Consider the following 27,283-nt stretch of genomic DNA (forward strand, 5'->3'; position numbering starts at 1 on the left):
TTCCAAAAAAGAGCAATGTAGTGTTGAAACAGAAATCAAGTTCAATTAGTTTCCCTCTGATTTGAACGGCTACAAAAATAGATTCTACCCAAATCCATAAAGCCAGTTAACAGTACCATAACAAACAACAACCAAAATTACTCATTCAGATACCACATACAGCAGTCACATGAATCTAGCATATATTATTTTTTTTAAAAGTAAATTTCTAAAATATTTCCGTTAAAACTGAAATACCCATACGATTTTAAAAAATTGTACAAAAAATAATTTTAAACCAGTCAGAGGTAACAGTGTGCGTTTATTAAAATCCTGCACCAAGGCAGTAACATTTATAATTTAAAACCCAGCCCAGTAGAAAAGAGAAATGTGCAAACATTTAAAAGTTAGATGTACTCAGAGGCTTGTGGTGCATCAGACCTGGTGATCCACTTCTGTCCTAATGCAAGGCAGGCTCCAAGAGGAGATGTCTCTAATGAGGCACTAAAAGGGGAGGCAGAGGCAGGCATGCATATGCATGCAAGTTGCAGCTCGCTAGCCTGTGAGGCAGGGAGCAGTGGTGCCCTCTCCCCAGGGACGGTTTGCCCAATCAGTAGTGTTATGGCACTCAATCCAATGCGAGAAAGTCAGTGATGAATTCTGGTCAATCTGCTTTGGGATAAAAGAAGGTAAAAGCCATTTTAGAAAACAGAAGTTGAAAGCTAACGAGAGCTAATGAGTTGATATACTCAACAGATTATTGCTATGAGCTCTGGCTACCTCTCCAGCTTGCTTTATGGTAAGGTTAAGAGTCAGGCAGGAGCCTTCAAAGGATTTTTATTTCTTCCTTTAAAACTGATGCAGCATATTTACTCATGTGGCACAAGGTGCTGAACAGTGCTAGTACATCACACAGCCAGCAGATTCCCACCCTGAAAATTCAGACCAGAGTTCTGCACTATCACAAAGCATTTAAATAAGCTAAATTTTATAAACAAACTTCATTCTACTTTCTGCTTCCTTTGGCTACTTCACTGGGCCTGAAATATCCTTAGCCTCACCTACCTCCTCCGTTACTTAGTCCATGTCCTAATGGACTTCTTGCCAAATTTCTTTCTGCATAGCTCCTGCAATGACACAAGAAAATATTCATTATTGCAATGCGGTATCATCCCATCCACTCCCAGCTGCTGACAGAAGACCAGGATTAGGTAGTGTCCAGAGGAAGCGCGCAGAGCAGAGCGTATCAGGCAGTCAATTATCCTTACACACCAGCAGTTACCAATCCCACCAAGCTTCCTGCATCCGTTGCAAACAGTAGTCCTTTGTCTACACTTCCGTAGCCCCTGTCACGTGAACATCAGTATTCTAGGGAGACAAGATAAAGCCCCGCACCCATGGTGGTAGCTTAGCTCTATTGTATAGACAGAATGGGAGCAGAGATACTGAACACGTCCAAGTGACAGTGTCAAGCCAGGATTAAAACTCCAGAGTCCCATCCTCGACCAACTAAGCCCATGTGGCCTGCCCTTAGATCAGTATGGGTTGACACAAATAGAAACCTGTATGCGAATACTCAGAGTCCTGTTCCTTTGGGATGTGGGAATGTGATCTCTCCTGCTTTTCGGAGAGAAAGAGACAAAGCATTACTCATAAAAAACGTCAAGGGACAACATGTGAAAGAGCACCTGCCTCTCTCTTACTCTTTCCCTCCGATAGTTTGTGGGATACATACATGACCAGATTCCAGCACAAGGCTCCTTGCCATCACGTTGGGCATCCCCCTGCTTTCAGCTAGAAATGCCCTCCCTTGCCAGCCCCACCCATTAGGAATAGAAGTTGGTCGATACTCACCCTCTGCCCCCTTCAAGAGTACTCTGGATCTCCTTCAGGACTTCTGGAAAGCAGAGGGTTAAAGCAGTGAGCCAAACCAATGGAGATCTGCTTTCAGGCAGCAGCCTAGCCACATTCCACCTCCCCGGTGAACAGCCTTTAAAACCTGCTTCCCACAACACAGAGGTCAGACCTTATAATATCATTGCCTCTTCAACAGTACTAGGTTTTTACTGAACAGGCTGGCATGAAGGACTGAAGCAGTCACTTGCCAGAGGAAATGTTGCCAGTCCCAGTGTACCAGAGCCCCAAAGGAACAGTCTGTTCCAGCTGTCATTTTACACAAGTCCTATTGGAAAGTAAAGATCCTTCTCTTATCACAGCAGCAAATGCAGCTATGTGGAACAACCCCTGCCTGAGGGCATGACTATCCGTCCAACTCCTCACTTCTACTGATTCATGAAAACCCAGTATTTCTACCAGTCTTGTGTAATTGCAGATCCCTTGGAACTGAGTACTGGAAACACAAAATTCCCAGCAGCTTTCTTCTTTTCCCACCCAGAAAGGCACCTGCCCTGTCAGTAGCAAGATTTCACCTCACTCACTTTCGTCATTGAGTAAGGCATGTTCCATCAGCCTCCCAGACTTCCTTTCTAAAAAAGAGTAGGAAAAAAGCTTTAACCTAACAATATTTTCCCCTTTTCATGAAATACGTGCAGTTTTGGAAACCCACAATAGAACTGGATTCCCCGACCCCCCCCGTTAAGTACCTTTTGACTATTGAATGCCTCACAACTAATCCTTAAAGCCTCTCACATACTGAATTGTATTTTCCAGCAATACTAGTTTGGCTAACAGAAGATCTCATCTGTAATTTCAGACCTTATCTTCCCACAGCCTCTTCCTTCCAGCACAAACTACGTTCTGTCCTTTCAAAGCAATCTTGCCACATGGAACTTACTTTGCTTCCCTCATGCCCCTCCTTACTTTCCCCTTTCTTAGGTAGATAATATCAACTGTAGCAATAGCAAAATATAGCATGCTACATTTAGTACAATTATTTTTTGCTTACCGTCTTCTCCATAGTCACCTGAACTCCTTCCTGATCCCCTAGAAAAGGAAAGGGGGCAGAAAACAAACACTGACTCTGAGGCATAGGGGTGCACAGAATTCATGTATACTCTTGGCAGCTACAAGAAGCTCCAGTGCATGCTAACTAAATGGCTTGTTGAGCAAGAATGTAGGAAGGGCTTCATCACATGTTAGTGATGCAGAAGTCTGCAGGCACCAGAGAACATTTCTAAACTTTTGGAATAAAATTCCTATAGGATCTCCATGAGTGTCAGATCTACTTTATTTGCTGATGTTCCAAGAGGAAAGGAAGAACACCGGCTTTCCCTTCAGAGCAACAGTTCAGCCTCATCAGTAACACACAGCCCCTGAAGTATGCATGAGTCAGGTGTCAGTCAGACACATCATTAAGGAGCAAGTAAAGCAAGCCAGAGCTTACATTTTATGACTCTAGCTTAGGGATACCAATTGCAGTACTTCACTACTTTGTCCCACCAACCGCACTGCAAGTAGGAAAACCATCAGGGAGAAGGTTACATTTCCTCATGCTAAACCATCTAGGAATGTTGTTAACAAAGACTTCAAAGTCTTTTTTTTTTTTTCCCTTGAAAGATGACATTCCCTACAAAATACAAAACTTTGTTGGAAACAGTCGAGTAGATCTCACTACTCAGACACTGTCAGTGTGCAAGAGTTTTACAGACTTTACCTGGATTTTCTCACAGCATTCTCCACGCTAGACTTGTTGTGCACATGATTGTTGCTTGTAACTTCTGGCATGTCCACAACACACCGGGGCTCCACTAACCATTTGGTAGAAAGGGAAAACCTCTCAAACTCCGATGGTGAGATCAGATAGAAACCTACAGATGATTGGGAATTTATAAGCAATTCTCAAGTCCAAGAATACAGTTCCAGAACTAGAGGTGATCTGAAAGAGAACAGATCTAAGCATCCTCTATGTTTGGCAGAAAGGGTTTGCATTTCCTCCTGTCTAAACAAGGAAGAATCACTGAGGAAGATACTACCCCAGTTTCCCAAGGACCGGTTAGCCTAGAGACTGGGCAATTTAAGATTATGCCGAGAGATAACTGTATTGTCATTGCTGACACTTATGAAAAGCAGCATAGAAAGATGCAAAAACTGAACAACAAAGCAGCGATCCACCTTCAGCAGCCATAGGATGTTGGATCCCAGTTTTGCAATTTGAGTGTTGAGCCACAGGCATGTATAGGAAGCACAATGCAGGCATTTCCACAGTGCCTGCTGCTTAGAGAGCCATTCTCTTGACTCCAGACAAGAGGAGGGTGGCCAGATGGAAGCTACCTATAGGGCACATCCAACCTGTTATCTGAAAACTAGTGTATTCATTAACAGTAATGGAATAAACTCGCTTCTGCTGCTGCTAATTCACGTGTCAGCACCTGTTGGCAACTGGTACTGGCCAGAAACATGTAATGGACATATTTACATAATATTCACATATATACACAGCCAGTTCTAAACTAAGCCCTATAATCCTTTTTCCATTGTCTCAAACACACAATAGAGGTAGATGATTTGGGAGAAGCACACCTTACCTTGGCCATATTTGGTGAAGACACAGGATGCAATGCCGCTCACATCCTCTTTGCGGATGCAAGGGTAGCGGATCTGTAACTTGAGGAAGGGCAGTGAGATGATCTGAATGTCTCCCAGGTTAGTCAGGACAGCCAGGTCATTTTCGCTGTAATCGTCAGTCTTGCAGCTGCCAAAGTTAGCAACCATCACCTTTCGTACCCTACAGCCTTCCAGGGCTGTCAGCTTGAGCTTCAGTTTGGAGCTAACCTTGGGTAATGTGAATACCTGTCAATAGAAACAAAACAATGACATCTCTTTCCTGCACAATGGCAGGAGCCGCACCCCCCAGGACATCTGCTGCTCCCTCCTTTAACAATGTTTTCATTAGCAGTGAATACACAGAGCTGTAATCTGAGTCAACCTGGCTCCCTGCTCATGGGACAAGAAGTAATCGGCCACAGTATTAGAGTCTGTTTCTGTTCTGACATCAAGCAGTTTTACCCTTCAGGCTGCAAACTGCATTACTCCCCTGGTTCTTTCAAAACCCCTCCATATTTGGCTACAAATTATTACAGAAAGAGAACAGGGTTTACACTGTGTGCTCTTCTGCATTAAAAAGCCAGGGCCAGCCTACAGCAAGCTACTTCAAGTCTTCTCTTTTATGCTAATTAGTTAGCGTGCAAAACAAGAAGTTTTTTAGTTGCTTCATAGAAATGCCTACCAATTCTTGCTTCCATACCAACCACAGCAAAAGCTCTTTCCCAAAAGCAGAAGCAAACTTGTCCAAAGAGTATAATGTAATATAGGAATAAAATTTCTATGATCAGCATGTGCACCACTATGCTGAATACCCAATTTGTCAGCACACACCTGATTTATGAACTGCACCAAACAGAAATGCCGTCCCAGGTTTGTTATTCAGGTCCAGAAGAATAAGCACTCTCAAGAGTTATCCTTCCACTGAGCACTGCTCAGTGCTTTAGCAGATTTTATGCGCAGTTCATATGCACCTCCTGGGTGATACTTACCTTAAATTGCTCTTCAGACACCACCAACAGTTGATGGCTGCCTTGCATATCAGGACTCTTAGAAAGGTCATGTGCTACTTCTAGAGGTTCTGGGAGGGGAGTGCTGCGTCCATCCAAGACAAGTATACCCACAACAGGAGCCCTGTGCATCAGCTGAATCTCTTTGGCTAGACAATCAAGATAAGGAGGAAAATGAACAGAAAAACCAAACAGGAGTCTAGTCAGAGACACTGTGTTAGAACTTCACTCACATCCTCTCAGAGCTGGAGACCTATACAATGTGGCTATAGAAACCCTGCCTAAAAAGATTTAGTAGTTGAAAGGGTATTTGGACTGAACAGGTTCATGTTAAACAGTAACTATTATTACATAAAGATAGCAGGTCCAGCTGTCAGAATAAGGTACATGTGCACTGAGGCTTGATGGTAAACTTCAATGACAGCTGACGAAAATTTAAATTTCTGAAGTCAGTAGGAAATGAGGCTAAGGCATGTCAAGCAGTGCCAGAGCTCACTTACTCTTCATCAGTTCAGTCGCTGCAGTGAGCATTGCTTAGCTCAGATACTGCTACATTTAGCTCCACTCTCACTGATAAACAGCAGTAATCGAGCTACCTTGCTCTTCTGTATGTAACTCTTGGCGATAGCTCAGATCCATTAGGACCTTGCTTCCACAAGGCATACTTACCCTGCTCTGCCCTGACAGGTTCATCCACCCTCCTCTCTGCTGGAGGAACACGTAAACAGAAGGCGTAGACTGTACCTCCATTGGTGCCTGCCCACAAGGACGGGCAGTGGCGGGAGCCTGGAGCAACAAGAAGGCTCATGAGCAAGGCACCATCTGTGAATATCCTTGGATAACTGCTTTCTACTAGTTATACACATCCTCCCTCTGTTTACATTCTAAATATCTTTATATTAGGGCAGACTTGCCAGGGAAACTACAGGTTCTTAGCACTTCTTTTCCCAACAAGTGTCCATCAGCAGCCCTGATAAAGGACATGGCATGTGAGTAAAGGGAACAGAGTGCTGCTTCCATCAGACACCACAATTGCTGCATCCAGTTTTCACATATTTATATCACATATGAGCAGAGTAAACTTGTGCATGATATCAGTTTGGGCTCTGATGCACAACCAGCCACCACCCTCACCAAAATTAAAAGACTCTGCTGGGAGCAGGGGTGAACTTTAGAGTAATGAGACAAGGAAAAGCTTATACTAAAAAGTCAGATGTCATTCCAGCACACTTGAAAACCACACATAAAGGCTGCATCCAAAGATGAACTACTACTTGCCTTGAATTAGCCAGCAGCCAGAATGGCTAAATAACAATTCTGCATGACAACATATGCTCTTGTTCTATATTAGTTTTTCAGCGTAGCACAAACTAGGACACAGGAGGTGCCAAATTTTCCTGGCACTAAATCCCAATACATTCCTTGGCAGGAGGAGGAAAAACCCATTTGGAAGAAAGGAGAGATGCTTTTTCTACTCACTGTCTCTCAAGAAGGTATCAGCAAAATATAAGGTGCGCACAAAGCCAGTGAAAGAGTCTTCTGCAGACCGGGCTTCAATCTTCCGCTGGACTGGAGCCAATTCCATTTCCTGCAATGCGTCTTGGTCAAATTTGGCATTTGCTTCTTGCACCTTCAAAGATGAGGAGACATTTTGTCAGTCAGGCAAAGACATAGTGGAGGGAGAGAGACAATAAGTGTGGCAGCAATAGAAAGGGAAAGCACCATCATACCAGTGAACAGGCATATTCTGCATCTTATGTTCAACTACAGACAGTACGTTTTCTCTAAAAATGTGACTACTTTATCTAACACATAGCAGCATCAGAAGTTGCCATTTTTGCCCTTATACCAGTAGCTACTGATACCATAGCAGGACTGCAGACCGCCTCCTGCTCTAGGCAGTCTAATCAGGACTCTGCATGCTCCAAGCTGTAAACAGACAGGACCCCAAAAAGGTGGGCCCCTCACCTCTGAGGCATTTCCACTACCTCCTCGTCGCTTTCTACTGGACACCCGGCTTCTTCTGATCCGCCTGAATGATTGACGGAGGGACTTCTTCAAGGATTTCACCCGAGACAGTGGGCCTTCTAAGGCCAACTGGTCACTGGGGTGCAGTGTACACCTGAAAGAGGGAGACAGTAGGCACATGGTCACTTTGTGCTGGGTGGCAATCACTCCCAAGAGTCCAGCATGACACACACAAATGTCAGAACATGCTTATATGTTCTTGAAGATCTTCAGGGACAGAGTCCAATGAGGCACGGCTTTTTGCTACACTGACTGCTCTTGAGAAATTGCTTATCACGACTTGCTTTGTTAGCAATTCCAGGCCATCTTTAACAGAGGATTACCACAGACCTCCTGGAAAGAAGATACTTACTTGACAAAGACCAGTCGTTTCTGCTGGTGGTCAAAAAGCCCAAAACCATGACTGGTACCAAAGGCCACAAGCTTCCATTCAGAGTGAAGGGCCAATGAGGTGACCACAGCTGGTGGTTGACATTGGACAAGGACAAACGGCTGAAAACCAGCTTCAAATCGAACAGGTCCCTCTCGAGTCTTTAGTTTCTCGTGACCTTTCCATCGATAGCCTTCCTGGTCCTGCAGAAGATCTGCTTCAGCATGGTCCACAACATGTTCTGCATCTTCGTCATTCAGTTCCATCACCAGTACCTGCAAGGAACAGGCCAAACTGTGCTACAGTTTTTACAATGCAAGCAGTCCTCCAAGCTGCAGGCCTTTTCAGCAGCTGCAAAACTATAGCATCTCTCAGGGATGATAAATAGCATTAGATAAAGTCTAAAATACAGATTAGAGAAAGCAGAGAACCATGAAACAACATTTTCAGCAACTGGATCGATTTACCACTATAGAAATGAGTATTTCCAATTTTAACACATCTCCAAGTTGCACTGTGACAATCTGTACTAAAAGCAAGGTTTATGATGACTGTTTATATTTCAATACCTGTCCTGCTGTACCAGCTACAGCCAAGTATCCGCTGTATTTACACAGGTAGATCTTCTGGATCCCAAGTCTAGGATCATCACTATAAGGGTCGAAGGTACCAACCTAGGCGAGAGAATACACAGTGGCTGGTCTTTGCAGATGCATTAACTTGGACAAGAATCAAAACTCCTCAGGTTTTCAGAAAGCTTCTACAAGCAATAGATATCTTACCTTGCGAAGTGGAGGCCATTCGTCCTCACCCAGGGTGTTCATATTGTCATTGGGATCAGCATCTGTGAGAAATACTCTCACTGTGCTTAGCTTATAAAGGAGATGTAAGCAGACACCAGATGCATCCCAAAACCGCACAGTGCCATCTTCATGCCTGTACGGGGCAGGGTTACAGAAACACACATCATACAGGAGAAGAGCAAATCACCCAGATGAGGATGATAAAACAGAGGGAAAAACACACAACCAAAGATTAAACCACACTGTTCACAAAGCCCTGAGCTGTGGCAACTTAGAGCTTCAAGATGAAGGTTTTTGGGGGTATTTTGTTGGGGTTTTGTGGGGTGGGTTTTTTTTTTGGGTTGTTTTATTTTTTAATCTAGTTTGTTCTTGATGATCTGATACCAGTGTACAATTTAAGATTACTCCAAAAAGCACTGAAAAGGAAAGAAGCTTAGCATATAGAAGGAACAACTCATCCTGACAAAAATACTATTACTGGGAGGGATAAAAGGAGGAGGGGGGAGAAAGAAATCAAGCTTAAATCTTAGTTCTCCAGGTGAAAATTGGAAACATTCTTCCAACATAAGGGTAAGGACTTCTAACAACTTGGTGCATCAAGAACGAAGTCTGAAGAACAGCCCACAGAAATTCTTAAAAGTGCTTTGAAAAGAAAATGATACATTTTTATGGGATGAGACAGTCTCTTGCTAACTACTTCCACTGCTTAGGCTAGATCTGTTCGTGCTGATCAAAGCAGACAGGACTCCAAGCTAACCTCTTTTCTGAGATTCAGAGCAGTGTAAGGTAGAGGGGAAAAAAAGCTTCAAAACCTGCAAGATTAAGCTCCACTTCTACATTGCTCCCTTTGAACCAGTCTGGATTACTGCCTGCACTTCTACACTGATGTTTGTGGGGGGAATGGTAACATGTCAGAACTACAAATAAGCCAATTTTATAGGTAATCTGTGGACATCACGACCTGTTTGCTCAGAAGTAGTAGAATCAGTTAGCTTTACAAAGCTAGAAGCCCAGCTTTGAGAAGTTGTGTTGTAAAGTTGCAGCCTTCTCCCTTCAAGATGAGCAGGCTTTAATCCCACGGGAAAGCCTCAGTTAGTTCAAAAGGAAGAACAGAAACTGGAAAGGTCTCCTTGATTGTTATCAGTTAAGTACATACCCTGTCAGAAGCAAGTCCCTCTGTGGAGGATCTGGAGCTATGTTGCTGCCACCATCAATCGGCCATGGCTACAAATACATTAAGGGAAGACTGTGATTTCCTAGGCAGTGACAGTGTGAAGAGAACATGCAGTCAGCAGGAGAGTGAACTTCAGTGCAAGTGGCAGTGAAACAATCCATGTTGTTAGCTTTTGTTTGGATTAGATGTTCCTGTTCTGACACCAGCTGTGCTTTTTAGAAGATATTCTACACATTTCCTCAAGAAGCTGTGCCGAAAGCTTCATGTTTCTAAACGAGAAGTTTGTTACCACTGACAGCTGGGAACACTCAGACTTTCCTGCTAGCTTGTCAAAGCCTGAAAAAAATATCACATTTTAATCCCCCAGTGTGAGTAACTCTGGTGGTGCTCTGGGAAAAAGCCTTTCTCGACCCTATTAAGAGGCAGGACAACGTCTGTTGGGACTCATCCCTCCACACAGAGTCAGCAGAACAGACCACCCACATTCTGAGCAATCATGCTGTTCTTAAATGCATGGGAACACATGTACATTTAAAGCTGCCATACCATATTTGAGTAGTGAATGTTCTGCTTGCTCCCAGCACTGATAATCCTCTCCCACAGTTTCAGTGGGATGTTGGAGACATGGTGTGAGCAGGTGATGGCTGAGCAATGGAGAGAAGCCAGGTATGGAGGATGGACTGCTGGCCAGCCTGCAGTTTTCAAGTCTATAACTACCAGCTCTTCTTCTGCCAGCACCACCATAGCAGAAGGGTCATCAAACTCTGCAGAAACAAGATTCATTGAGGCTGACAAAAATGACTATCCAAGGTTAATAGAAACAAGCTTCCTGTAAGGCTTATTTGAAAACTGTTATCACAGAGCTCTACATTTTTGTTGGCAAAACCTCTAAATGCTTCTGTGTTAACTGGGCCTATTGAGGCACTAATATTAATAGATTTCAAGATACTAACAGATTTGCTGCAAATTCATGTTTCTTTACACGACTCCTAGGACTGTCAGAGTGACTTTTTATAGATTCCACTGCAGAATAAAAAATTTAACAACATACAGGGCTAAATAACACAAGTTCATATTCACCGTTGTAACAGCCAGAACTCAAAGGACTTTACCTACAGCTAATTAACAGCATGGGGTGGACAGACATGCATACACCCCAGCAGTGACCCATTTAGTACTGTGTTAGGACCACAGTCCCTCTAGGCTAAGCTGCTTAAACACAGTAATGCCTTGGGTTCTGCAGAATGCTTCTCTGCTTGAACTGACAAGTATTTACAATTCAGCTCTCTTACTTTTAATTTTCCCTGCTTTTCATATGTTGTGACACATCCTCTGGACTTTCTTTTTTAAAGAGTGTACATCATCTAATATATATTCATACGTATATTAGACAAGATTACAAACAAATCTGTTAATGTAACTTTACAGATGACACCTGACACAATCAAGAAGTTAAGATTTTTTCATTGTAACTAGAAGTGAAAAAAATTTAGTCTACAAGGACAGTACTGCAGTAATGTTCACGAGACAGACACAATAGCAACTGGTCGGGAAAACCAAAACCACTAATCAGTTCACACCAATAATGATCAACACAGCTACAGAAATCTAAGTGAACAGGCAGCTGTAATGTGTCACATCGGGGTCGGGGGTGAGTGTGTGATAAACAGTTTGCCATACGCAAACTAGCAGCTTTTCACTGACCTTCTCTGCTAACCTGTGCTTTTACTTCCCTTCTTTAGTTGTTTGATTACCTGGAATACACTTGCAAGAAGGCACGTCTATAAGCAAGCACATACCAAGGCTGTTCACTCAGCAAAATTAACTTCAAGTAATTGGTACTTGGCACCACTCTAGTTAGACACCCCAAGTTTCACCTCTGACTAGCCACAGCCATAACACACCACTAATCAGTTCAGTTTCTTCATGAAAAAAATGTTTTATATTCAGTTTTATTTTGCTTTCTTATGTGCTGTCACTTGCAGTTGCCTACAGGACTTCTGAATAGAACAAGTAATATCATACCTGTACTACATTATGCATGATCAGCCCTGCACTCTGACAGCTGCTGCCAACATTAACCAAATATACTCTGTTTTAACAATAATTTTTCCCTGCAAAAGCACAGATCTGAGCTTATTGCTTATGGCAAGAATCTATTTTAAGTTGCTGAAGTAGCAAACATACTAGAATTTGTCATGACTGCCATACACTCATCCACCTGCTAATTTAAGAAAAAGAAAACAGGAAGGGCTAGCCTTTTAAAAATTGTTTCCACAGCATATTCAGGGTAGTGGAAAGTCACCAGCTACCACCATGCTGCAATGCATAAGCTTTGTGCTTATTAAATTAAGTGGCTTTGGTACACAATTAATACCTTCGTATTGCCATTGCAGGGAAGACTGCTTAAGGGCAAACAAGGCAAGCTACGTAGATCCACTAAGCTTAGGCAATCAGCCACATGGAAGCCTGTCAAGCACAGGAACCTCATTTCATTGTAAAAAAACTTCCCCATCTAAGTGCAACAGCTTCAGGTTCCTGTAGCAGCTCCTGTCTGTACCCACTAGAAGTCGTGTCAACTAGATAATTCAATCCTTGGGAAGTATAAATTTAAAACCTGTTCAATTCAGTTACTTCATTCTAAAGGACTTCTAATCATATCCAGGAATTGAATTTCAAGTAGTCAGTCTCTTACCTAAAAAACTCAGATTTCTTTCATCTTTAAGACTTTTGTTCCATCATCTAGAATCACAGCTCTGACAACTTCGTAGAAAGTTAATGATAAAAGCTAAACAGTACCTCAAGTTTAATGGCATTGTTAAGCTTGAAGGTTTAGACCTATAGGTTCTGCATATTTGGAAGATGCTTATAAAAGGTAGTGTTGCATAGGGAAAATCTGTAACAACAAACATATACAGGCACTTCATCTCAGTTACATTCTGCCTATTTCTTTACTGGTTTTTCAGTGACTTGAGAGGGTCTGCTAAGGTCTGGGGAGAGAGGTGGGGGGGGAATCCAACAGCTGTTTCTTTACGTCTGCTTTCCCAAGACAGTCCTCCCCTGGATCTTTGCACAATAGGCCAGGGGGAACCAACCTGCATCTATGCATTTGAATGCCCACACCTGCATAGTGGGTAGCTGGGAGCCGTCACCACCACCACTGGCAGTACACAAGACAAATAGGTTTGGGAACTAGTCTACTAGGCAAACCAGAAACTAGAAAGCCTGGGAAGATTCAGTAACAGAAGATTTGCCTACAAGCTCCTAAAAAGCATCTAGACTTCTGCAATTTGGTCTGACCCAACTTCCAATACGGCACATTTGTGGAGCTTGAAATAGCATTTTATACTCACGTTACTTCAAGTTAACCAGAAGCAAGAACTACACCAGCATTAGACAAACTTCTTGGGGAAAATCCTTTACAGTTCCATGAAAAGAAAAAAATACTACGGCTACTGTGGAAGTAAGGGCAAAAAAGCTCTTCAACAGAAGCAAGAATCTGACAAGCTCTAAGCAAGCCGTGGAATGAGTGCTCTTCAGTTTTAGAACTGTTTACATTCATGTTCACCAGCAGTAAGTTCTCCATATACTGACCCTTGGTTCTATGTCACCCTTTGCTGATTTGTTACCCAGAGCCCTAGTCATAAATCCAAGCAGTAATTAAAAGAAACAATGTCTCAGTGGGAGTAAATTCTGTTTTTAATTATTGCCTCCTTTGAAGTGCTATTTCCAAACAGCAATACTCAGATCCTCATTTCACAACCTGGTTATGTCCAGTGTCTAGCTCACAGACATATGAGTCTAAGAGATCTTTTCTCATTAATGGAGTAGCTTAATTTTTTGAGGAATGTATGGCATTTGTAACCAGCCCATTCTTTCTACCAGTATTTTACACTTCACTTTTAAATGACAAATCTCTTTTATGGTTGGGATCAATCTCAAGAGTCTTTTCCAACCTAAATGATTCTATGATTCTCTGTTAAAAGTCTCAAAAAACGCCCAAAAAACTGACCTCCTTCACATTTAGTATGCTATTTATACCAGGTAGATTTCACATGCATACACAGCTATTCTAATTCCTCAGTAATGCCCTTTCATCACATACCTGCAGTAGGCTCTGAACTGAAGATTATAAAGAAGTCTATCACCCGTGACGTGAAGTCAAAGGCTGTTTGCTGACTGCCATGGACAACAGAGATACTGTGCCGGTCACCATAGCTAGCCCGGGGCATCCCTCCTTGGAATATAATGTAAGGAAGCCTTAAGAGAAAGACAGAGTTAGAGTGGTATATGCTGAAGTGAAGAGTAAGCAAAATTTCAAAGACATGAAACAAGTCAAACTTTGACAAAAAATTCTTGTAACATTACTCTACAGGGCTCTATGGTATTGCGCGTTGCATCCTTTAAATGCCTTTAAACAGGTGAGACTGAAGGGATACACCATGAACTTACCCATTTTTTGTTGTTTGCCAGTAGATCTTGGAGATGGCCTTGCAAGGAAAAGGACCTAAGAAAACAGTTATTTGTCATAATTCAAGAAGCGCATCTTTACATTAAGAAGTTTCTTATTCTGCTTCACCTCGGTCACCTCAGCCTCCAAGTCAAGGGGAGCCACCTGAACTAGTAGGCACCACCACCACCTCCACAGACCAAGCCACATCAGACAAGTCTTCTGGGACACACTGACCATGGTACTCCTCAGCAAAACAAGGCATAGACTCAGGAGAAGTTTTGAACCATGTTGCTGATGGCTAACAGGGAGTGGAAGCGCTGTTGTGGAAGCTGATTAACTAGAAAGGATTCTTAAGAACACAGGCATTCCTGAAACTAATGTAAAGGTGATATAGCTTCAGAAGCTTCTGTATGCTTGAAAGATGAGGTCATCTCCATTTAATGGGTTTCAGCAAATCAGAGGCATCATTTCATCACTGCTCAGGTCAACAAAAAGCACACTTAGCTCACTATTCATTACAGAAGATCCAAGCAACTCCTGTTGAACCGGACACTTGAACTAAAACAAAGAGCTGAATCACCAACACCCTTCTTCATAAGGGACACTGATTTCTTCAACACATTTGCTCTCCATGTTCACGACAGACCTTGACATTGTAAAGGAGTTTAAAATCCAAGAAAAAAACTGGACTGAAATCCCTTACTCTAGGCTCACGACCCATTCAAAAGGCAGCTCTGCATTTTGCCATTAGGATTAAACACTGCGGGGAACTTGACTTAAATATCCCACACAAGCTCAAAATGAGTTTGCGTTTAGATGAATATGCAACAATTAAACCTCACTTACTGACCATAAGGCACAAGGTTTTCCAGAGGCTCAGGCTGCCTGTTGTCACTGGATACTGGCCACTGGGTGTAACTTCCATCATAGTGACAACTAATGAATTTACTGCCATCCCTCTGCCAGTAGAGGTTCTCCAGTTGCTGAAGAGGAAGACACACAATGACTGCTCTCCAGAGAGCTGTTAAGCCCCCCAAAACCAATGCATTCTTACTAAAAAAGAAGCTTTGCCAGGCTCTCCCTGCACCTACTTGTCTTCAGAGTGGAGAGAGCCCTTCCTCCCCTGCTGAACTGACTTTGGATTGAATTAATACCTGGCTGCCCAGGAAATGGTGTGTCACTTTGTTATTCTGCAGGTCCCAGAGGACAATCAAGCCCCTGCTGTATCCAATCAGGATCTGGTCAGCGTTCTTAGGATGCTCCTGAAGGGCTTCCACCAATTCACATAATCGCCTGTTACAGTAATCTTCTGGTACCCTACAGAAGCAGAAGAGAAAACCAAGAAAAGTTTATTCCAGGTACAACCCAATATGACTGTAATAACAGTTAAGGTATAAGAATGAGAAATTAAGCAACAAAAAGTTCAAACGGGTGAGAATAAGTATGATCTTTCCACAAATCCTTCAGCAGCAGAAAAATTCTTATGTAAGACATCACACCAGGCCTGCCACACGAACATGCATCCAGTCTCATTTTCTTCAGGGAAAACCCACGGTTTACAATGAATTCCAGGACTGGATCCCAGGAGCATAAAGACAGTCTGAATCACCTGCCCTATTCTCTTGTGACCCTTACAGAATAAAGGTAACATGGAAATGTCAGTACGAAGCAACAATGACATGAAGTAGGACAGTTTTCAGCAGCACTTCAATCTCCAAAGTGGCAAAATCCTCATTTGGACAAAGCAGCATCAGAAGTTCTGCCAATGGTAAAAAAAATAAATGGGTGATTACAGCTAAGCGTAACATTTTTTGCAAAAGTAAACACAAGGGACAGAGCACAAGGTTTGCAGATTTACTCCAAGTGTCTCCTGTATAGTTCTGCCTATATGCTATACCTCCACGGTGACAGTACTGGGTTGACCAGGATAGAAACTGTTACTTAACACATACCAGGACCAAAAGTTACTTTCTTTCACAGGAGTCATACACATTTGGACAATGCTTAACACAACAGTGAGGCCCCAATACATAATCTAGGGTGACATTTTAACAAAGGATATGTCTGCTAATGGGTTTCCGCCTCTACACAGCAGTGCCTGTTTGCTCACTCACCGCTGCAGCACAGCCTCAGAGGTTATGGTCCTGTCCTCTAGCACTCTGAATGACGGAAGCTCCACCACAAAGATGTTGCCACTCTCTGTGCCAAGATACAGGAGTTCCCGTGAGGAATGGGGAAGGACAGCTGTTATCTGTGTGGCACTTGGTGGAGACCTGGGGATTGAAAGAGATTCTTGTCAACTGCATGCAAAGAGGCTATCGTTACTGAACTTGAGAGAACTAACAACTCAACAGGGATATTTACAAGTGTCATTTGTTTTATAGGCAGAGGTTTTGAGCCAGGCATTTTTTTGAAGGAGGAAAACACTAGCTTTAAGATAAATTACATCAAAAGACTTTTGACAAGTGCGTGGACAAAGACCCAGATGCCTTTTTACAGAAGCCTCTCTTATTAAGTGCCCCGAAAGGAGCTAAAAATAGGTCACCCAAAACTGGCAAGATCAAGTGAAACTAGAACCATAGTTTTTTAAACTCTGACTTAAGGGATGCTTAGATTTACTTATCCTTAAGATTTACAGCTCCTGTACAGACAGAAGTGGATGCACAATATTAAAAAAAGATGTCACCCTTTACATTGGTACAACACTCTTAAAAGGTAGTTTCCTGGGCCCTAGCCAACTCCTGTTTGGTTTCCATGGATGCCCCTCTCATGGATTCACAGGAGTGAGAGTCTGTAAGAACAGGACAAGCTCTAGCTAGAAAAATAGCAAAATTTTCTTGCTTGCTTGCTTATCCCCAAACTAGCTCAAAAACACTCTTGCAGATTACCCAGGTGGCCCTTTCAACGTGAAGCGGTGCTCCTCCCGCAGCTCAGATGCCCCACTGTGCTGCTTCAGGCTCCAGAGATGCAAGCTGTTATCATCTAGCAATGTCACCAGCTGGCACTACAAAACCACACAATAAGCTTTTTTCAGAATCACAATATTAAATACGACGCAGTAAACCTAGCAATAAAGTTGCTGCTGTTCATAATTCTCTGCTAAAACAGGACTGAGGAGCCAGTCACAGTTCTTCATAGCAGTAAATATATACTGCAGCAACACTGTTAGCTAACGGCGAGGGATTTGGGAGTTGGGGGGAGACAAGAAGTAGCCTAAAAGCTAAAAACCCTTTTATATAGGACAAAGGCACAGGTTATCACTGAGGGGGATGACAGGGATTTAGGCTCTTGAAAAAGATCAGCCTATGCTGTAAAGCTCAGCAAGGCAGCTGCAGGCTGTTAGCTCACCACCTTCTCGCTCAGCATGGTTTGCTGCAACACACCCCAGCTTTGGGTGGGGCTGATACAGTCTACTACACCACACTCCTTGCATTCTTCGTGTCCAACCTCATTCTGGAGGGTTGTGTCAGAGTCCTTTTATAAGCCCAGCCCTGCTGGCTGTATGTTCAAATTGAAGCATTTTACCTGCTGAAGCCACACCTGGTGCAACACTCCCCATGGGAGTTTCAGCTTATACCATTAGTTAAGCAGACACCCAAAACCGCCTCAAGAATTAAATCCTGCTCATAAAGAGGCCACTCGTGCTATACTGGGGGCATCAGGCAACAAAGTATGTGGCCAAGACACCAGTCTGCCAGTCAAGGGAAGGGAAAGTGGTTAGACAGCCACCAGACATTTGGAAAATTCTGCCTTCCTATTTTTAGTTTGTGGCAATAACTGTTCAGCGATCCCCAGGAGCAAGATTCTATACCCCAAAACACAAAGGCAACAAGCTTAACAGCAGGCGAGGTTAGCAGTACTGTTTTGAACCCCTGAAAATAATTAAATCAGTTCAGCAGCAGCTAGTGTTCTATCTGTTCTGCAGAAGAAACACCACCCAGTCCTACTGAAAGAACAGGGGCTGCAAAAGGAAAAGGAAGTTCTCGCTTCTGCAACAGATTGCCTAAAGTATTCTGGCCTTATTACCTTTCCCAATATGTTGCTTGAGATAAATGACCAACAGTTACAAACAATAAAGCTACTCTCAAGTTTTACCGAGCATCTCCACAGCAACAAGTGCTGCTGAGAGCACAAAATGCACTGGGATAAGCATTCCCGACCAAGCAGCATTTGAATATACTAGGTAATAGGAGCCCAGTTGCCTGGAACAAACTCAACACCTGTTTAAGAGAGGTCTACATAAGCCGCAGAGGTACTGGAAATACACTCACCTGATCAGGTATAAAGCGAATTTGCATTACAGTATTGTTTTCTTCATGTAAACCCATGAACTCCACCCCAGGAGCACCGTATCTGAAGAGTTTGTTGAGGATCTACAGTATTTAAGATGACCCACAGTTATAATTAATTGATAAGAAGCTTGCTAGCAAGCAAGACGAAAAGAGATTAGTTTGAAACCATGTTTTACTGTTAGTGACCTGGACTGAAAAGAACCAATGCAAATCTACTTTGATTTCATATGCTTGTGGCAGGTTACACACACTACAGGAGAACATGCAAGTTAACTTCATCCTTTGAGCATATGCAGAAGAGGTGCCTGGACCTTGTTTTTTCTCAGAGTTGTTTCGTGGTTTCCCAGACACTGCAATCCTGCTTAACTAATTTGTAACCAAGAGACAGATGGCTACCGCCTGCATGTGGAGTCCAGCCTCTGAACACAAACAACACCAGGAATGAATGATTAAGCAGGCAGAGAGCGCACCAACTTTTCCTTTCTGGGCTGAGCGATATGCCTGTTTTACAGCTTGCCTAGCTGGTACTGTGCCATGGGAATCACCTCAGTGCCTTGTGTATACACAAAAATCAGACTGGACATCATTAGCTAAAAAAAAGTCACCACCTTCAATGTTTAGGTCTTTAATGCCTGGATGGTCAAAAACTCGGGAAGCTGAAAGTGTTTCTGACTTCAGTTTTAACCTTTGAAATAGAATTGCTTAAAAAAAAAAAAAGGAACCCTGCCCCAAATATTTAAACCACCCTGGAATTTACAACATGAAGGATTGCTAAACTTAGGCCAGATCTAGTCTGGCTTTCTGCATAGCAAGAGCAGAGATTCTTGTCTAATATCTGCATCAGCTCAGCTTCTGTTTGAGCTATAGTTCAGCTCTTGGCAAGATAATCCCATTCTGTTCAGACCAAAATCACTTCAAACCTAGGCAAACTGTTCCAATGTTCCAGTAACCCTTGCTTGCAAATTTATACTTAGTCTAACTTTTTACAGTGTCTTCAAAGTTGCACATTCTGATATGGTCAGAGAAATCTAGCCAAAATTGTTCAAAAGAATACAGTTTGATGGCTCCCGATCGCGTTCCAATGGCCATAAGGCGGAGAAATGGGCTATAGCCCAGTGCACTGGGTTGATGGGGAAATCCATGTTCCACGGTCTGGTAGAGAGAAAGAAAAATCATGATCAACAGCATGCTTCATGGGCATTGTTGTATACAGATAAAAAACAAAAGATAAATATGGCATGGCATTTTGAACTACAGCACTTAATGGCAGCTTTTTCTGTTGAAAAGTGTTCAAACACAGGTTAGATTTGCTGAACAATAGCCTAAGGACGAATCTATTCCAAGAACCCCTGGCTCTGCAGCCAGGATATGCAGAAGTGTAACAGAAATGAAAGAGAAATATTCTGAAAACAGCAACCCAAGCAGCTCTTTATGTTAAGATTATAAATAACTCTGCATAAGCACAGCTTACTCAGTCACCACAATACACTCCATCACTCCACATCAACTTTACTTCTGTAAACCAACTGCTCAGCACAATTTCAAAGTCTGACACAAATACTGCGTATTGTAAGGTCAGCTTTATCTGCCAAATTCCACACAGGTCAGCCTTCATGACCTGCTCTTGTTGACTGACATCAAGAAATGGTGCAAAGCTATGAAGAACTACTGAGTGAACATCAGTGCTCATCAAGAAAACTAAACAGATTTCATATGGGGTAGTCAGGAAAACTCAAGTAACTGATATCCATTTTCCAGAGGTATCACAAGGAACATTGGAATTTAATGAGAGCAGGAGCCTGCTAGGCCACCTCAGACTACTTCAAAGCCATTTGGTAATAAAAAGATGTCAGTCACTATCGTGGGGAGCAGTATGTTGCTTGGCCTTAGTGGCTTCCCTAAAGTACAATCTACGCTGCACCAAGAGGAAGATTTGGAACATGTTGTACACACCACACTTAGCATGGTCGATGCATTTACACACTATGGAATAATATTCTGCCATACTTAGAGGATGCAACCAAGCTGCTTGTAAAATAGCTCAGTCAAGTTTTTAGAAGTGCTAATGTACAGCTATTATCATTGTTTAGACAAAACAAATATGCATGAGTGTTCAATAACATGTGAAGAGGGATTTGTGTGCCCAAAGATTAATAGGGCTACTTCCTGGAAAACACTGTTATCCTTACAGTCCCAGCTTCTGGAAAATATGTTCTTCTAAGGCAAGCTGGTCAGCTACAGAGTAGGAATTTGTTACAAAACAGCCTGAGGACCACTTATGCAAAAAAAAGAAAAAAAAAGAGTAAGCAGAGGACCCTCCATCTACAGTAAGCACTTGCACCTCACTCCCATCATCATTTCCATCATGTCTTTGAGACAGAGCTACCACATCACTTGGCTTTATGGTTTATTCAACCCAAAAGTAACACCTGGACTTTATTTCCTGCGTAGTGATTTCCCAACTCAATCCCTTGCAGGAGAATCAAATAAAGCCAGTTTCATTTCTGCGGTCATGCCATTAGCCTGAGGTGCTCCCAGCTGCTACAAAGTAGTTTAACGCCCTTTTTCTGTTCCTGCTCAAAGACACAGGCATAGGAGGATACGGCTGACTCCATAGTCTGCCAGATTGCTTCAGTTTTAGCCATTTGACCACAATTCCTAAATTTTAAAAATAGACCTCCTTCCTCTAAATCATCAGTTACGCCAGTCTGAGGCCTATTAGGGGAAGATGAGCCATTTCAGAAGACATAAAATTGGAAAATGGAGCATTTCCCAATTTTCTGCTTGCCAACTCATATGGGCAAAGGAGTAATTAAGTTACTAACTTTTAACCTTTTATATGTAGTAAATTAAGATTAGTACTACTGGCTCTAAGACTACTGAGTTTATTTCCCTTTATGATAACTTAATCTCCAGCCTTACTTATTTATATTCTAAGGGTAATTTAAGTGTTAAGTTTGTATCATTAAAAACACATTTTGAGAAGTCAATCTTTTTAATGTCACCCTTGAAGTCGTTGCTTACCAACCTTTGCTTAGCTGCACATATAAAACTTCCTAGAGGAGACTGTATGAAATTAGGAACTTATCTGTGGACTCAGAATTGAAACAGGGCGGTTTTCTAATCCAGCACAGTCAAAGAGGAATTTCTCTGTACCATGATAGCTACTGAGACAACACAGAAAAGCTTCCTAGTTGTCAAAGCTGTAGGAGTATGAAGCCATGGTATACAATTCTGGGAAGAAGACTCAACATAACAAGTTATCTTAACAACAAATCAAAAATGGAAAAAGGAATAACATGGAGAAACAGGGCGGTTTTCTAATCCAGCACAGTCAAAGAGGAATTTCTCTGTACCATGATAGCTACTGAGACAACACAGAAAAGCTTCCTAGTTGTCAAAGCTGTAGGAGTATGAAGCCATGGTATACAATTCTGGGAAGAAGACTCAACATAACAAGTTATCTTAACAACAAATCAGACATTTAAAATTGAATAAGGTGTACCATGGGCAACAGACACCACGCCACTCTCCCCCGAAACAGTGAGGAACTTTTTAGGGAGACACCAGTATAATTCCACTGTTAGTTTTAGTTTCAACTTGTTCACAGTCGCTGTGCTGTCACGTCATCAGCACAACTAGGTGCCATTTTCAATGAACATCAATTAGAAACTGTTTATTCTGAGATTTCTTCCAGCCCAGAAGATAAGGCTTTAGCCATAGTTCTTATAACAGAAAACCATGACTTACACAATACTGTACTGCCTGTTAGGATGCTGTCAATACTAGCCTTAATATTGGCCTAATTGTATCTTGGTTTTGATGTGTTAATTTGTAAACACATTAGACAAGTCAATAAAAGCTTTAATTTTCAAGTATGAGACCTATGAACTGCGTAACCAAGTGTGTACCATTCAGTCCTAAGAAGAGGAGGGTAATTTTTTCCCTGGGTTTTCCTTCAATAGAAAGTTTGAAGTACCCTCCCATCCCATAAACAAATTTGCAAAAGCTACAGTAACTATTACATCCAGGAGTAAACTGTAAGTAACAGAAGGCCACTGCAGAAAATAGTACCACATGCAGAAGCACAAGAAGAGAGTATCAGCAACAACCACAGCGTTACACAACTGCTTATGCAGTAAAGTAAATGTACTAACGGTTTCTGAGAGCTTTGAATCTTCAACCAAGATGCCCGTAAGATGTAATGAAGGTATCTCCCTCCTATGTTGTTCATTTGTTTTCACAGCCCACAGCCAGGCAGGAAGGCACTGGGGTGGCTTTTTGGCTGTATTTGACACCACCAGGGCCAGGCATTCACATTCACTGTACCGATTACCCAGATCTTTTTCTTGCATTTATTTACACCCAGTTGTTAAATCACATCAAGTCAGCTTTTCAGCTGGCCTCCTTTCCTCCCCTCTCTCGGGCAGCTTTCATCAGCCAATCCTTTCACCTGCTCAGCAGGTAAACCCAGCAAGGGGGAGCGAGGGGGGCAGAAGGCAGGAGAGGTTACAATGGAGCCTTTCAGCAGAGCTGAAATAAGAAACTAGAGTGCCCACAATGTGCCCTCTCTCCTCAAAAGGGCCTCTGTATCTTTGAGGAAAGGTAGGAGCTTTCGTTTTCATTTTCCTCAGACCACAGATTTTTCAGACTCAGTAAAAGTAAACCTGATGTCAGCAGCATTAACTAACAGAAATGCTTTATGTCAGTCATATTTACTGGAGGAAAAATGCAGCCAAACTTAACAGTTGTTCCCAGCCCACACTAAAGCTGTGCAGATGAAATTCAGTGCTGTCTTCTTCCTTCCATTACTCTCTGCTTCTCCTCTCGGATTGTTTTATGACAAAGCAGAGACAAAGCCAACCACCGGCAATACAAACCCTGTACCTTTGTTAATGTGTCTTCTGAAGAAACAATGAAGCCTGTATGTGTTAAATCTACTTTGCATAGACACTAGTTCAGTGTTTAAGGTAAGCTATCCATCACACCCATTAGCAAAGGGTTAGGAAGACTGAAAAGAGGGGAAAACACACAAAGCCATAAATTAAATGCAATGTTCCCAGTTTGGTAACATTCAGCTGTAAGACAGGCTGGTTCACCTGTGTGTTACCCATCATCTAGTCTGACAATGCCAGCCTGAACATGTTTGTTCTGCAGGGCTTGGACTGAGCCAAAGGCATCCAAATAGTACTTCCAAAAGCAGGATAAACTTAAAGAAGTAGACTGCCAAGTCCGCATACCTTATCCTTCATTCTATCCACTGAGCTAAAAACAGATTCTTGCAACAGGTACACACAAGTATGGGAAGTTCTTACTCATACAGAGAAACAGATATGCAAAGCTAAGTGACTAGCAGAATTTAGGAAGGTGTTTGTTGAAACAAACACAAGTTTGAGGACAGTTTGAAGAGCTAGTCCAGTGGTCAATCAGTCCTTTAAAACCATCTGGACCACCTCTTATCTGGAACAGAAAAGCAAGAGGGAAACAGTAAAAACATCGAAACCTATTTATACTTAAGGGAGTAAACAAACAAAGAAAAAAATCCACCACCACCAACTAAAAAGACTTTTTTAATTGAAGTCCATTACTAGGTCAGTATGGCCAAATACATTCCACTATATTAACACTAAACTTGTGTGGCATCATGCGTTCATATTCAACTTCAGTGTAAACAATAAAATGAGGGCAGGAATCCCCAGCACTTTTAAGGTACAGACCTTCCATTTAGTCACTACCAGCACCACAGGTAGTCACACACCAAAGAGGTGCAAATACACCATGCAATTTCTCTGATCAGCAACTTTCTAGTCCCACAAAATATTTCCCAAGCAGGTTCTTAACCAGAAGTGTTTCAAAGACCTCCAATAACAAGTGTTTAAAAACTTGCTTACCGGCGCTAATGTGCTTGCTTTACTAGCACATTAGACAAGGACAGTCTTGGCACAGAAAGTACTATGTTTCTTGGCTCCTTGAAGCCACAACCTTCAACAGGCCAGAATTAAGGTCTGACTTTCCCAGATCTTCTCAGTCTACCTAGCTGTGAGTAGATGTTTATTGTATCAAAGGGCAGAGGCTTTCAAATGATCCATTATCTCTGGAAATACTGGAATGGGACACACAAGACTTGGGAAAAAAAAAAACTTTATGCAAGAGAAAAGTATAATGTAAAAGATTCTGCTATAACGTAACGGTATAATGTTCATTCCCTTTCCAATTCTTGTTAGAAAAGAACGAGTTACTGTGGCTTAAAAGCATAAATGCATTTTGCAAGGTCTTTAATTACCAAGTTGCTAACGAGAGTAAACCATTAGGAAGCGTCCAAAGCACTCGCCTCCCTAGAAACAAGATGCAATTTTTACCTTCAGGACTGAATCAAATGGAGTCAGAAATCCTGATGCCAACTTCTAATATATTTGGAAGGTTCCCTCTGCTGCAAAAGCAGGTTCTTTCAACCCTGTTTTGCATCATCCAAATTAGTCTCTCTCTGGCAGGTAAAGTTTGGCCAAACATTCTCATAAGAGAAAGGCATATTCAAGGAAGTGACATCCCTGAAATAGCAATGGTTTTTCCAAGGTATATACAATTTTATATGCTTATAAGCAATTCTGACCCATCCCTGGGATGTCTCCTGAAGCTGATATTGCATTCAGCTAAATGCAAGCAACTCAATCCTGGTCTTCATTTACTGAACTTTTTACTTCGTCTGCACTAGCGTTTTCTCATGGTAGCAAGCAGAAAATAAGCCTGAAGCACTCTTGAGTTCTTTTTGTCTCCCCAATGGGAGGGAGGTATGCATGGAAATGGTGTGGTTTAATACCAAATTACATTAAATCATTCATCTCAAATATCCACAGTTCCACTTTAAGTATATATCTACGCTAGAATTTTAATGAATCAAGGAGGTTATTTCCTAGGCTGACTTCATTTATCCATTACACTTTTCAGCAAAATTCCATTTAAGCCTTGGAAATACAAAACCTACAAATATATTTTTGATACCCAGTGAAGGTGTTTGTAAGTAGCCATTAGCCTAGCAATGAATTAATACTAGGCATTTACAAAGATGAAAGCACTATGTTCCTGGCCAGGGCTCAAAAGAAAATGCCCAGAGTGTTGGATAGATAGCACAGCCATTGCCATTCCCTCTTCACAGAGGGAAGGAAAAAAACTAGATACACAGTAAGTTATTAGCAAGTTCATTGTTAATGGCCACTGTGCTTCCTAGGTGCTACCACATTTCTACCACAGACTTTTAAATTCACTTTTAAAGAACAGAGCTATACTAATAAACCCGAAGTATAATCACGGACAAAGTACTCTGGCTTCAGCTGCATCATAAGCTGTGTCCTCCTGTGTATCTTTAGAAAAATGTTTACTTTCACAGTGGTACTGCAAAGACTACCTATAACATAAGTAGTCACAGCACATAGCAGAGCAAACTACAGAACACTCAGAGTATATAAAAGCTGCTGCGAAGATCTCTTCTTTCAGCAAGTGCCACTCAACAGCGTGATAATATCCTTTTTCTTAAAAACGAAAGCCAGAATTGAGAACATGCTCATGAGCTTAAAGACAACTAGTCAGGCACATTGGGGAAAAAAGGACAGAATTGAAAAAGAGAACAAACCACCTCTCATAATTTTAACTTTTCCACCCACACTCAAGTAGTTTTTCCTTCCCTTTACACTGTGCAGTGGCTCAGGATAGATTTGCCTTGCACACATATGCCTTGAAGCTTGAGGAAAGCACTGTACCTTGTTAAACTGGAAAAGATCACGTTTAAGCCTCTCTCTCACTGGATCGTGTCCGGGTCTTAAAAACCTTCTCATTTTCCTCACTGTAGTATCTTGGCACCAAAAATCCTAACAAAAAAAAAAACCAAACAAAGCCATATAAACAAAAGCAGCCGAGAAGAGAAGCAAGCAGAAGTAGATTATTTATTTTGGTTTAGCAGGTAACACAAATCAGCCAGAGCAAAATGAGACAACATCGCTATCGAGTAACTAAAACCTGATACCACCACAGAGCGGCATCTCTGGTGCAGGACTTACACAATACCATTTTCACATTGCTAGAGCAAACCAGTACAGATAAGCCAAGAGGATTTTAGAAGTTTTTACACTTGGCCATTTTGCAATCACTTCAGTTGACCTTATCCAAAGAAGAGGCAAGCAAAACTGCAGCATTTGCATAAACATTTAGACAAACCCAATCTAAAGGCTAACTCCCAGGCTCACAGGCATTATTGACTAGTATCAGTTTTCACCCCAGGTAACCCTCCAGCTATTGAAGCTAAAAAGAGAAAGAATCACATTTTCAGCTCGCTCCATGGGTACAGCAGAAAGGGCACTGTGCTGCCTGCAGGGTAGCTGCATTAATTATTAACTTGCTTTTGTAAAATATCAAGCCTAACTCCCTGCTCAAGGTGGGGGTAGGGGAAGGAAATCTTGCACCTGCAGTTCAATGTGCAGCTAGAAGCACAAGCCTTTCAGTATATCTCACTGCCTTGTGTCTCTCTCAGTAGCAGGAGGATCCAAGCAGGACAAATTAGACCTGACTTGCAACCTAGCAATCACACTGGGGATACCAGGCTACATCCTCATATTCTGTACAGCTCAAGAGATTTCTTTGTCACATCTCCCCTCTGCAGAGGTGCTAAGTGGCAAGTAAAACT

At 42.1% G+C, this 27,283-nt stretch overlaps 1 protein-coding gene across 1 annotated transcript; it reads right to left on the reverse strand.

Annotated features, from left to right (window-relative positions):
• Positions 1–282: 282 nt before the first annotated feature.
• On the reverse strand, positions 283–26,948 carry LLGL2 (LLGL2, scribble cell polarity complex component). The gene is made up of 26 exons (XM_019472171.1): positions 26,661–26,948; positions 26,364–26,471; positions 19,664–19,761; positions 18,589–18,670; positions 17,206–17,321; positions 16,432–16,590; positions 15,472–15,634; positions 15,168–15,300; positions 14,317–14,371; positions 13,970–14,124; positions 10,411–10,628; positions 9,847–9,914; positions 8,670–8,823; positions 8,457–8,561; positions 7,870–8,162; positions 7,458–7,611; positions 6,969–7,119; positions 6,159–6,275; positions 5,472–5,638; positions 4,464–4,728; positions 3,593–3,746; positions 2,885–2,922; positions 2,418–2,465; positions 1,834–1,876; positions 1,045–1,106; positions 283–648 (listed from the first exon to the last, which is right to left on the reverse strand). The coding sequence occupies exons 2-26, from the start codon at positions 26,436–26,438 to the stop codon at positions 644–646; spliced, it is 3,078 nt and encodes a 1,025-aa protein (XP_019327716.1). The 5' UTR covers positions 26,439–26,471; positions 26,661–26,948; the 3' UTR covers positions 283–643.
• Positions 26,949–27,283: the final 335 nt, after the last annotated feature.

Source organism: Aptenodytes forsteri, unplaced genomic scaffold (genome assembly GCF_000699145.1).
Source record: "Aptenodytes forsteri isolate BGI_AS27 unplaced genomic scaffold, ASM69914v1 Scaffold563, whole genome shotgun sequence".
Lineage (NCBI taxonomy): Eukaryota > Metazoa > Chordata > Aves > Sphenisciformes > Spheniscidae > Aptenodytes > Aptenodytes forsteri.

Bases quoted from the DNA above. Each gene is read 5' to 3' on its own strand.
- LLGL2 (XM_019472171.1), bottom strand. From the start codon at position 26,438: ATGAGAAGGTTTTTAAGACCCGGACACGATCCAGTGAGAGAGAGGCTT. The intron at 17,322-18,588 runs GTGAGTGTATTT...GTGGTTTTGTAG, and splicing joins TTCGCTTTATACCTGATCAG to TGCCAGCTGGTGACATTGCT. The intron at 14,125-14,316 runs GTAAGTTCATGG...CTTTCTCTTAAG, and splicing joins TGGCAAACAACAAAAAATGG to GCTTCCTTACATTATATTCC.